Source organism: Peromyscus eremicus, chromosome X (assembly GCF_949786415.1).
Source record: "Peromyscus eremicus chromosome X, PerEre_H2_v1, whole genome shotgun sequence".
In the NCBI taxonomy this organism is placed as follows: domain Eukaryota; kingdom Metazoa; phylum Chordata; class Mammalia; order Rodentia; family Cricetidae; genus Peromyscus; species Peromyscus eremicus.
In genome coordinates, this window is record NC_081439.1 from 11,559,152 (window position 1) to 11,571,693 (window position 12,542).

At 47.7% G+C, this 12,542-nt stretch overlaps 1 protein-coding gene across 1 annotated transcript; it reads right to left on the minus strand.

The window, feature by feature from the left end:
- Positions 1–252: 252 nt before the first annotated feature.
- Positions 253–11,184, minus strand: Syp (synaptophysin). The gene is made up of 5 exons (XM_059251165.1): positions 11,165–11,184; positions 9,445–9,640; positions 8,537–8,728; positions 4,380–4,710; positions 253–1,670 (listed from the first exon to the last, which is right to left on the minus strand). The coding sequence occupies exons 1-4, from the start codon at positions 11,182–11,184 to the stop codon at positions 4,384–4,386; spliced, it is 735 nt and encodes a 244-aa protein (XP_059107148.1). The 3' UTR covers positions 253–1,670; positions 4,380–4,383.
- Between the last annotated feature and the right edge of the window lie 1,358 nt (positions 11,185–12,542).

Below are 12,542 nucleotides of genomic sequence, written 5' to 3' on the forward strand. Positions count from 1 at the left end.
GCCTGGAGAATATGAGAAGACTTCACTGGGACCAGGAAGGGTGGTGGCTAAGGGATCAGCACGAGGACCACACCCTAGAAAGGCTCCACGGTCAGCAATGGGACAGCGAAGAGGGCTAACTCAGAGACTGGGAATACTTTGTAGCTACTGGGGGATGAGCTTCCTCTGGTTTCCTCTCCTCTTGCCTCCCCTCCCTTCGTCTGCACCCCTTAAAAAAAGACACACTGAGAAGTCAGAGCCGGGTGGGCTAGGTGGTTGAGGAGTTTATTTGGGAGAAGGGAATTTCTCATATTTGTTCTTCCTCGGGGAGGGAGTCTTCAAACAATACGGAAGGGAAAGTAGGGGGTCTGGAGGGAAGAGGGAGGGGCCACAGTCAGACAAAATGGCAATACACGATCACAGGCACTACCAACGTCACAGACACAGCAGAGGGTACAGGATGGGGGCTCCAGACCCAGCCTCCAAGTATTCCGGGACAGATGGAAGGGTGGAGGGAGAGGGTAGAGAACGGGGGAAGAGGGTGGGTCAGCCCCACAGACCTGTAGACTCTGTCCTCTGATAATCTAGCTGTCTCTTGAGGGGGTGGGCCAGGGGCATTTCTCTCTGGATCCCACCCCTCACCCTCCAAACCACAATACTTGGCTCTTCCCAGGTTACCTCAATTCCCAGGGGGCCAGGAGAATTCTCCCTCCTACTTTTAACAAAACTGGTCTCACAGCTCCTAACTACGGCCGCCCACACCCACTGCTCAAACCCCACTCATTTGAAACGTATTTTCTTTACTGCCCCATTACAGGAAGGGCTTCCCCTTCTGAAATCATCACACACTCCTCATACTCTTCATACGCCTGTCTGGAATCCTGACCAGGACCTCATCTCAAGTTTAGATCATTCCTGAACCCCGTTTCTATCCCTTCTCAAGCTCTTTGCAATCAAACACCGACTCCTGCATGTTTCAAGACACAACCCTTCTAGAGATGCTGGTTCCAACCCAAGCGGGCCCACTCAGGAGCCCACTGTGTGTTACAGCCACGCCCCTCTTAGAACCACTCCCTCGGTCCCTTCCAGCCCCGTTCCAGAATCCTGTAGGACATCACTTTCCTTTTAGGTTCCACGTCCAGTATGTCTGGAACTCAACTCTCTGCTGACTAGTCTTCGCTATCCAGAGACGCCCCTCCACCTGTCTCACCCATATCCCCACCCAAACCACTGTCCTACTCTTGGGGTTGGATTCCATTTGAGCTTCTTCTGTTCAGGTGGTGCTGGAGGAACCAAGGCCAGAGTTAGGAGGAGCAGAGGGAAGAGAAGGAAAGGAAAAGTCACACTGACCCTTTCCATGCAGCCAAGGTCTGGTCCCCTTCCTGTCCTCTTTCTAGAGCCCCCTTACCTCAAGGGACAGGGCTAGAGAACACGTAGGGGCTGAGGAATGCAAGGTCAGGGTAAGGGAGGAGCCCATTCAGGACTGGGCCCTAGTGCATGGAGAAGTGGGTGAGGGTAGGGCTCAGACAGATAAATAGATATTTATATATAATATAATATATATATAAACAGCAAAGACAGTTAGGGTCTCCTGGGTTGAGGGGTGGAGACCTAGGGTGTGGGATGGGAAGGGAGGCAGGCCTTCTCTTGAGCTCTTGCCCACCCATGGGGTCTTCGTGGGCTTCACTGACCTGTAGAGACAAAAGACACAGAACAGAGAAGGGGTCCAGATGAGGGTGGTACCCTCCCAGATGAGGGGGATAGTCCCAGGGAGGGATTGGGCTACTACACTTTTTCTTTTTCTTCTGCCTGGCATGTTTTTCTTCTCTAACAGCTCTGGAGTCTGCCTCATCCTAGCTACTCTCACTGGGTACCAAAGGAACAATTAAGGTCCCCTCTCCTAGACAAAAAAGCCCACTAACCAGTACTGTTCTAGTCACGGTTGGACATCAAAACAAGTAGCCCTGTCTTTATGGGGCTTACATTATATCACGGGAGACAGGCTTCACAGGATGAACATGACATATTAGTGAATTATCTAATATAAGATGATAATAGGCCGGGCATGGTGGCACGCCTTTAATCTCAGCACTTAGGAGGCAGAGGCAAGTGGATCTCTGTGAGTTCAAAGCTAGCCTGATCTACAGAGTGAGTCCCAGGATAGTCAATGCTATATAGAGAGACCCTGTCACCCCAAACCAAAAAATTCTCTAAGTGAGGCTGTAGAGATGGCTCAGAAGTTGAGTGCTTGCTGCTCTTTCAGAGGACCCACATTTGACTCCTAGCACCCACACTAGGTGGTCACAACCATCAGTAATTCAGCTCCAAGGAATCTGACCTTTCTCCTGGTCTCCATGGGCACTTGAACTCACATGCACATACTCACACACATATACATAATTAAATACAAATAAAATCTTTTTAAAAAGTGCTCTAAGTGATGTGTGTATAGCATGAATAAGTCTTGGTTATACCTCCAATCTAGTGGAATACAATCATAAACTGTAAGTTAGTAATTAAAAATTGTGATAAGGGAAAACACAGGGTGTGATGAGAGAGATAATAAGGGGGATTTGTTTTAGACAAATAATCATTGATGTGGAGTTGGTAGTATATGCCTGTGACCCCAGAAGGAGGCAGAGGCATGAGGAAAACAAGTTTGAGGCCAGCCTGGGCTACATTAGTAGGACCCTAGCTCAAACCAAAAGCAAAATAGGGAGGTGGAGGCACAATCAGGAATTCAAGGTCATCTTTAGCTACCACAATGAACTCCAGGCCAGTGTGGGCTACAGGAGACCTTGTCTCAAAAATAACATCAACCCAGCAATAGCTGTGGTGCTGTAGGCCTATGATCCCAGTTACATGGGAGGTGGAGGGGAGAGTATTGCAAATTCAAAGCCAGCCTGGGCTATGGAGCGAGTTCCAAATAAACCTAGGAAATTTAATAAAACTCCGTCTCAAAATCAAAAGTAAAAAGAGGCTGGTTATGTAGTTCAGTGGTAGAGCACTTGCTTAGCATGCGGGAGACCTGAGCTCAATTCTTAGTATTGCAATTCTTGCAAAACAAAACAACTCCCCAAACAAACAAACAAACAAACAAAAACAAAGGCCTCACTGAGTGAGAGACCAAAGCAATGGCTAGGTAAAGCTGTGTATGTGTAAAACTCTAGTGGGGAAGCAAGTTCAAAAGCCCTGAAGTAGAACTGGACCTGGTATGGGCCAGATTGACCGGAACAGAGTGATAAAAGCAGGTGGGTCAGAGCCAGCAGGCCAGCAGGGCAGACTAAGTGTCTTGGGGGAAGAAGGGACAGTGCTGCATATGTGGGCCTTGGGACCACTCTGAAAGATTTCTGCCTTTGAGTGAGATGCTACAACTGACTTTGGAATACAGGACAGCGATTTCTGAATTGAGGAGGACAGTGGCCTAGCAGAATCCTTGTGGATGCTGGGGCAGAACAGGTTGTAAATGGGACAGACTAGGCACTTGTGAAGAGGGAGGATGATTTCGAAAAATGGAAAGGCTGGAGATAATTTGAAAACTAGGAACCAACAGGACAAGACCTTTCTTCCTTTCTTTCTTTTCTTTCTTTTTTGAGGTAGGGTCTCACTGTGTGGCCCTGAGTTACCTGGAAGTTGCTTTGTAAACCAGGCTGGTCTTGAACTTACAGAGCCCAGCTTGTCTCTGCCTCTCCAGTGTTGGGATCAAAGGCACTGGGACCACCACACACGGCCAAAGACTTTTTGATTAATTAAATGTGGGCTGCTTTAGAAGAATCTCCCTCCTGGCTCACCCACTACCCAATCTACTGCACCTTCCACTCTCTGAGACAGAATTTGGCTATATAGACCAAGCAGGACGTGCAATCCCTGTGCCTCAGCCTCTCAAGTGCTGGAATCATATATGTGCTCCATCACGCCAGGCATTCATTTGTTTTAAGGCCCAACAAGAAGGCACACGCGTGTTTCCAATGCCCCTGCCCCTCCCCTTTTCCTCATTTGAAATCCCACACCATCTCTTTCACTACAGGAGTTAAGGAGAGGTTGCAGCAGATCTACATCCTGCTCCTGCGCTGGTGACCCTCAAAACCCACCGTGCTTACCTTCCCCCGACCCCTCTATTGGCTTTCTCTCCTACTGGTTTATCAATCATTTCGAAGACCCACCTCCCCTTCCCTACCTGGAAACTACACTACTTTGGTGATTCTCCATTGCGCAAGTGCTCCTGCACTCCATTCATTGGTTACTCTGAGCACTGCTCCTTCCCCTTCCTTCTCCTGTTCGCCACTCATTGGCTAGTTTTTCTGCATTCATTTTTTTTTTTTTTAGTTCTGTCTGTCCATTGGTTCCTTCAAACTTCATTTCTTGTACCTCCCTACCGCATCTTCCCATCCATCACTCACCAGATTACATCTGATTGGAGAAGGAGGTGGGCGCTCCCTGCGGGCCGTAGCCTTGTTGCCCATAGTCGCCCTGAGGCCCGTAGCCACCGCCACCGCCACCCGCTGGCTGCCCGTAGTCGGGTTGGTAGCCACCCTGAGGCCCGTAGGAGTCCTGGGGCCCATATCCTCCGGGGCCCTGCCCGTAGCCCGCATCGCCGTAGGCATCCCCAGGTGCTGGTTGCTTTTCCGGGGCGCCTGGAGGTGCGCGCATGAACGGGGCGGCCCAGCCTGTCTCTTTGAACACGAACCACAGGTTGCCAACCCAGAGCACCAGGTTCAGGAAGCCAAACACCTGCAGAGAGACAAGACCAAGCTGTTGTGTCTCACCCATTGCCTTGGCAGTCCCGGGGACTTTGAGGCTGAGCGAACAAGAATGGGCATTTTTAGGGCATAAATTCGTGGATCTCTGTGACTATCAATGTACGGAAAAGTTTGGGACTGGGGTGTTTGTTAGGATTCAGCATACAAATATTTATTGAGCCTGGTGGCCCACACCTGTAATCCTAGGGAGCTGGAAGCAGGACGATCCATTCAAGGCTAGCTTTAGCTCCATAGTTTGAGGCCAGCCTGGGCTACATGAAAGTCAGCCTCAAACAACTAATTTTTAGGGCAGGGCATGGTGGTGCAATGCTTTCAATCCCAGCACTAAGGAGGTAGAGGCAGGTGGATCTCTGTGAGTTTGAGGCCACTCTGTCTACAGAGCGAGATCCAGTACAACCAGGACCATGTAGACAGATCAGGCCTGTCTCAAAAGAAAAACCATAATTTAAAAATTGTATTTAAGTACATACTTATTAAGTATACATGTTTATACATGTACAAAATATAATAAATTTAAGTGTGTAAAATAGAAGTATACATTTTAAAGAAATGGACATCACTAATTGATGCATATGTACACACACATATATATATATATACAAATTAGCACAGATGCATATGTATAAAACAGAAATGTACATGTATTTTATATATATATATATATATATATATATATATAATTTTTTTTTTGTTTTTTTGAGACAAGGTCTCTCTATGTAGTCCTGGCTGTCTTGGAACTTGTTATGTAGACCAGTCTGGCCTCAAACTCAGAGATCTACCTGCCTCTGCCTCCCAAGTGCTTCTTGTGGTTATTGAGACAGGGTTTTACTGTGTAGCCTGGCAGCCCTGGAACTCACCATGTAGGCCAAGCTGGCCTCTGCCTTCCAAGTGATAGGATGAAAGAGTTCTAGGAATTGAACTTCCATCCTCAGGAAAAGCAGTAAGTGCCCTTCCTTAACCACTGAGCCATCTGTCCACCCCTCTGTTTTCTTTGACTTTTTAAAACAAATATTCTTGGCTTTATTTTTCTATTAAATTCACTTATTTATAGTGTGTGTGTGTGTGTGTGTGTGTGTGTGTGTGTATGTGCTCAAGAGTGCAAGACACATGGTGTGCCTGTGGAGGTCTAGCCCTGTTTGATTTTTGTTTTTGAGACAGGCGCTTGTCATTTATCCCAGGATGGCTTGGAGCTCACTATGTTGGCCAGTCTGGCTTTAAATTAGCCCCGGGGATGGAGAATTGGCTCAGGGTTAAGAGGATCTAGGCTCAGTTCGATTTCCAGCACTCTCATGGTGGCTCACAAACACTTGTAACTCTAGTTTCAGGGTATCCGGCACCCTCTTCTTCTTCTTTTTAAAGCTTTTTTGAGACAGGGTTTCTCTGTGTAGTCCTGGCTGTCCTGGAACTTGCTCTGTAGGCTGGCCTCAAACTCAGAGATCCACCTGCCTCTGCCTCTGTCTCCTGAGTGCTAGGACTAAAGGTGCACCATTATTGTCTGGTTCTCTCTCTCTCTTTTAAAGATGTATTTATTTATTACATATACAGTGTTCTGTCTGCATGTATGCTGCAGGCCAGAAGAGGGCACCAGATCTCATTACAGATGTTGTGAGCCACCATGTGGTTGCTGGGAATTGAACTCAGGACCTCTGGAAGAGCAGCCAGTGCTCTTGACCTCTGAGCCTTCTCTCCAGCCCTTATGTCTGGTTCTTGAAACCCTCTTCTTAACTTCCACAGGCACCAAGAATATACACGCATGTAAGCAAAATACTCATACACATAAAAAATAAATCTTTTTTTAAAAATTAGTGTTTTAAGTGCTAGGTTTACAGGCATGTATTAACACCCCTGACTCTAAATATATGCTTTTTGTTGGTGTTTGTTTTTTTGAGACAAGGTGTCTCTGTGTAGTTTTGGTGGCTGACCTGGAACTCACTATGTAGACCGGGCTGGCCTCGAACTCACAGAGATCCACCTGCCTCTGCTCCCAAATGCTAGGATTAAAGGTATATGCTACCATGCCTAGCTAAGTATATGCTCTTAAAGAAAAACAATTTAAAAATTAAAAAAACTCAAAAATACAAAATATTTAAAAAACAAAATGCTATATGCCATTTACTACATGTCACACCCTCTTCTGAGCAACCTTATGTGTTATTAGTTCACTTAAAGTTCTATGTTTGAACAGGAAGTAAAACCTACATTTCATTTTATTCTTTTGGGGGGGGCAGTCTTGAAATGTTGCCCAGGCTGACCCAGAACTCCTGGGCTCAAGTGATCGATCTTCTGCCTCCGCTTGCCTAGTAGCAGAGACTACAGACACGCACCGCCACACCCAGTTGATAGCCTCAGTTTATTTATTTGTAGTGTTTTTAGTTTATTTTTCTTTTTTGAGACAAGATCTCACTCTGTAGCCTAGGCTGTCCTGGAACTCACTATAGAGCCCAGAGTCTCAAACTCTTAGCAATCCTCCTGCCCCAGCCTCCCAAGTGCTAGAATTACAGGCATGTGCCACCACACTTGGGCTGATATCTCCATTTTATTTTACCTTTTAAAAAGTTTTATATTTCATTTAGGTATGTAAGCATTTTGCCCACATGTGTGTATGTGTAGCACCTGCATGCCTGGTCCTTGAGAAGATCACAAGAGGTCCCTTGGAACTAGAATTATGGAGGGTTCAGAGTCAATGAGTGGGTGCTAGGAACTGAATCTGGGTCCTTTGCAAGAACAGCAAGTGCTCTCCACCCCCTCACCCCTCTCCCCTGAGACAGGCTTTCTCTGTGTAGCCCTGGCTGCCCTGGAACTCACTCTGTAGTCTGGGCTAGCCTCGAACTCAGAGATCTGCCTGCCTCTGCCTTCTGAGTGCTGGGATTAAAGGCGTGCGCCACCACCACCCAACTGAGTAGCAAGTGCTCTTAATCACCGAGCCATCTCTTGATATATCCATTTTATTTTACTTATTTATTTTAATTAATTAATTATTTTTATTTTATGGGCATTGGTGTTTTGCCTGCATGCATGTCTGAGTGAGGGTGTCAGGTCCCCTGGAACTGCAGTCACAGAGAGGTGTGAGCTGCCATGTGGGTGCTGGGAATTGAATCTGGGTCCTCTGGGAAGAGCAGTCAGTGCTCTTAACCCCTGAGCCATCTCTCCAGCTCTGATATGTCCATTTTAAAGTCAAGCTCAGAGAGGCTGAATTATCCAAGATAAGCCAGTCAGCAGTGGTGGGAAAAAAGAGTTCAAATCTTAGCACCTGCAACAGTGATACAGGATGTGATCTTGTGCTCGGTTCTTTCCTAAGCACTTTGTGTGTTGTGAATTCAGTGAGTACTCAACTTTGGAGCAGGACCTATCATTAGCCTTCAATTACATGCTCAAAATGATCCCTGAGAGGCTTGTCCCTAGTTATAGGTCACAGTGCTTGCAAGTGACAGGATCTATTTTCAGACTGATTCTAGCCAGTAGGGGGCATCCAAGTAGGGAAACTTCTAGATAGTCTTCTTTTGCACTTAAGGAAACAAGCCCTAGGAGGATACTGAGTTTCAGGAGATTTGACAATACTGGACTGGGTCCAGGTGTCCCGGCCTAATCTGAAAGGCCTCACGCTCCCCGCTATTGGGGACAGACAGTGTGTGGTATCCTAGTGGTTATAATTGTTCAGCCCTCTTTTGTTGGCATGCCTCCTCCTGGGAACCCCATGGATTCTTACTCTCCTCTCATTCTCCATCTCCACCACCTCTCCTGCCAGACTCTGTCTCTTAGCTTTTCTCTTCCAGCCCAGGCAGCTTCCCAGGGCTTACCACTGAGGTGTTGAGTCCCGAAGTCACAGGGTCCCTCAGTTCCTTGCATGTGTTCCCTTTCTGACGGCACATAGCCATCTGCTTGATAACGTTCTCTGGGTCTGTGGCCATCTTCACATCGGACAGGCCTTTGGCCCAAGCAGATGAGCTAACCAGCCACATGAAGGCGAACACTGCCGTGGCCAGGAAGTCCTAGGCAGGGGATGAAGAAGATATCACTATGAATGGACTGCTTCATGTGGAGCCCCCAGCCCCTTCCAGCTCACAAGCGTTTGTGGGAGGGGTCCTCTAGAAGAGGCCCGCCTCTCTTCTGCCTTTGCAGCGCTGAAGCTCACAGTATATTCACTTGGAGGTAGCCCTCTCAGCTTGCACTCCCATGAGTGTGTATGATACAGAGGATGTGGGAGTGTGCTAGTGACGTGTGGGTGCGGATGTTGAGGGAGGAACTAACTCTGTGGGATGTTTCTGAATCTGTGAGAAGTGTGTCTTTCCACTTTTATTTGCATGTGGGAATAGGTGTCATTTTATGTCTGGGATGAGGGTGTGAGAATATCTCTGTGTAGGAATCAGTGTCTGTGTGGCGGGGTGACATGCTTGACTGTCACAGTGAACCTCAGTACTCCTTCCTTTGATCTAGTCTGTGTGGTTGTGTGCGAGATAATAGGGTCAGGCTGTGGGCTAGTCTGGCATGCTGTGTGGGCTGCGAGTATGTCCCTATGACTCTGTGACTTCACAAGCCAGATGCCCGGTGTAGAGTTATGGAGGCGGCGGCAGCAGCAACAGCAGCAATGTCGGGTTGCTTGGGTCTGGGCCTGTCTTGGAGTTGGTTTGGCCCGTGAGCCAAACGAGCTTCGTCCCTGCAGCCTCGTGTCCCTGGCCAAAGCATGCAATCAGCTGTGGGGACTCACCATCATGGGTCCTTTGTTGTTCTCTCGATACTTGTTCTGCAGGAAGATGTAGGTGGCCAGGGCCCCCATGGAGTAGAGGAAAGCGAACACAGCCACGGTGACGAAGAATTCAGCTGATGAGGAGTAGTCCCCAATTAGGAAGACCTTGGTGGTGCCCCCTTGGCAGGTGGGCGCATCAAAGTACACTTGGTGCAGCCTGTGGAGAGAGGTGTGTAGGTGTGGTGGCCCAGACTCTAAGAATCCCTTTCTCACCTTCCCAGCCACGGCTCCCCCAGACTGTTTTGAGGTCCCAGGAAGGGGAGGAAAGAACCGTGCACTGAGCACTTGCAATATACCATTGGTTGCTGAAAGCAGCCTGGTAAGATATGTGGTATCCTTCCCTCACTGCGACCCAGGGACTTTTGCTTCCTAGTTCATCCCAGAACATGCCAGGTATCATATCTTTCTACTCTAGGATCTTTGCACTTTAGCAGAAATGCTCTCGCCTTATTGTTTCTCAGAGTGTTTGGCTAAGATCAAGTGTAGGAATGCTCTTCCTTAAGATGTCTTATTCTTCCAGCTCCTTCAAACTTTGCTTAAGAATCACCTTCTCATTAAAGACTTCCTGCACCTCACTTTAAAAACTTCATTTTTTTGGTGCTGTTGATTGAACATAGGACCTTATGCGTGTGTGTGTGTGTGTGTGTGTGTGTGTACATACACGTGCGTGTGTATGCAGGTGCACATTTGTTGATGTGTATGCAGTTGCACAGACTTGTGATGGCCAAATTTTAACCTCATGGGTTGTTCCTCAGGTGCCATCCCCCCTCTTTTTGAAACAGGCTCTCTCTGTGGCTTGGAACTTGCCAATTACCCTAAGCTGGCTGGCCATGGAGTGCCAGGGATTCCAGCATGAACCACCGTGCTGGGCTTTGTTTAACGTGGCCTCTGGGACTCAAGTTCAAGTCCTCAAGCCTGTAAGGCAAGCACTTTCCTGATGGAGCTGTGTCCCCAGGCCTAGGCCTTGCTTTTTTCCCCTCGATTTTCCCCCTGTAACTATGAGGGAGCAGGCTTACTCCTCTTTTTCATTTACTGACAGATCCCAAGGGTCCGGAACAGTGCTGGCACCTATTAGATCCTCAAGCAGTGTTTTTAGGGTGAAACACACAGAGATGGGAACAGGCTTAGAGGGGTGAATTTGCTTGTATAAAGTCATGCAGCTAGTAGAGGAAGGACAGAGCCCCTGTATGACTCCTGTCTCCTCCTAGATCATGTTGACTCTTTTTTCTTTTTAGAAATTCTTTTTAGGTCCCTGAGATTAAAAAACAAAAAAAAAGTATGTGTGGCAGAGCAGCCGACCAGCTATGAAATAGGCAAAGACAGAAGGGTCCAGGGGATCTTGGGACAGGATGTGTGAAGGGCAGTCTGGGAAGGTGCTCTGAGACAAAGGCCTTCCCTGTGCTGTGATGGGGGACAGCCTCATGTGTGGGCAGCATAGAACTGCACTAGGGGCCCGCAGCTCTGGTCTCAGCTTGGAGATCAGATCCTGAGACTGAAGAAATAGAACTGATGTCCTTGTTAGCAGGGGTCCCGAGCATGGAAGGTGCTGGGGCTGGAGGGGGGTCATGGAAGGCTTCTGTGGCCTTTAGGAAATTCCCAAAAGGCTGGCTCTTCTGCTGCTAACTACCCTTCACTCCCAACACCATGTGTGTGTCTCCTCTTCACTGGGGTCCATCCTCACCTGGGGGTGGACCAGGGCATGCTAGACAAACTGCTTTGCCACTGAGCTACACCCTCAGCCCCCCGAACTCTTTTCTCCCTGGCTTATGCGAACCTGGACACCCCTGGCTGCTCTCTCTCAGGCCATGCTCCCCTACCATCTTCTGTTTCTATCACGGCTCAGGGCCTGAGCTGTCTTCCCTCTCCCAACTGTGTGATCTCTTGGGCCTCCATTTACCCTTAGTGCTCTCCAACTCCCAGCTTCCAACTCTTCCCCAGGTTCCTAAATCTAATTTCTTATACTTTATAAGTATATGCTGAGTACTTCTTGGTCCCCGACACTGCACCGAGTGCTTTACAAGTATCGACTTAGAGAAAGATGCCCCATCGCCTTGTGGAGCACCAATATTATCTCTGTTTACAAATGAGGACATTGAGACTCAAACTGTTATATGATTTAGTTCAGTAGTTAAGGAAAGTCAAGTGAAACTGGGAGTCTGTCTCCCCATCCTTAAGATGCAGCAGTTCTTTCAGCTTGTCCTTTCTCATGTACACCTAGCACCCAGTACAGTGCCTGTCACATGTTCGGGACTCGGTAAATATCAGGAACTTCTAATTTGGTCCCATGACCCATTAGCATCCCCATTCTTGTCTAGGAAACCCCTGCATGAGGATATGCTTCTAGTATTTCTCTGCATGTGCAGTTGTCTTCTTTTGTTTATTCTAATGGAGAGCCACGAGGACCAGGAACTTGGTCTGCTTTAGTCACTGTTAAACCCCAGCACTTTGAGACGTAAAGAACGTTAACTAACATTATTTTCAAATATGTCTTTTTAAAATTGTCTTTAGTGTATGCATGCATTTGTGTATGTAGGCAGATGCGTGTCACAGCTCATGTGTGGAGGTCAGAGAACAATTTACAGCGAGTCTGGTCTTTCTTTCTACCTCGTGTGACTTAGGGATCAAACTGAAGTTGTCAGGCTTAGTGGCAAGTGCCTTGATCCGCTGAGCCATTGCACACCCCTTATTTTGAGACAAGATCTCACTTTGTATCTGAGGGTGGCCTGGAACTTACCACAATCTTTCATGCATAGCTTCCCGAGTGCTGGGATTACAAGCATTTGCCACCATACCCAGCAACTAACATTAATTGAACATTGACTGCATTAACGTGTACATATGTGTGTGTGTGCCCATGTAGCTCTCTCTGTCTCTCTGTCTCTCTGTCTCTCTCTCTCTGTAGCCCAGGGCCTGCTGTCTACCACTGCACTACAGCTACATCTCCGTCATTTGCTTATGAATCTTATTTATTTCCTGTCTTCCATTCCTTCCTTTGGCCAGAATATAGCTAGAGAGGGTGACACCCTGTGTCTGTCTTGCACACCGCGTCGCCATAGAGA

Excerpts from the sequence above, each read along its gene's own strand:
- Syp (XM_059251165.1), bottom strand. The coding sequence starts at position 11,184 with ATGCCCTGGTCCACCCCCAG. Across the intron at positions 9,641-11,164 it reads ATGCCCTGGTCCACCCCCAG|GCTGCACCAAGTGTACTTTG; the intron begins GTGAGGATGGAC and ends CTCTCTCCACAG. Across the intron at positions 8,729-9,444 it reads ACAACAAAGGACCCATGATG|GACTTCCTGGCCACGGCAGT; the intron begins GTGAGTCCCCAC and ends TCCCCTGCCTAG.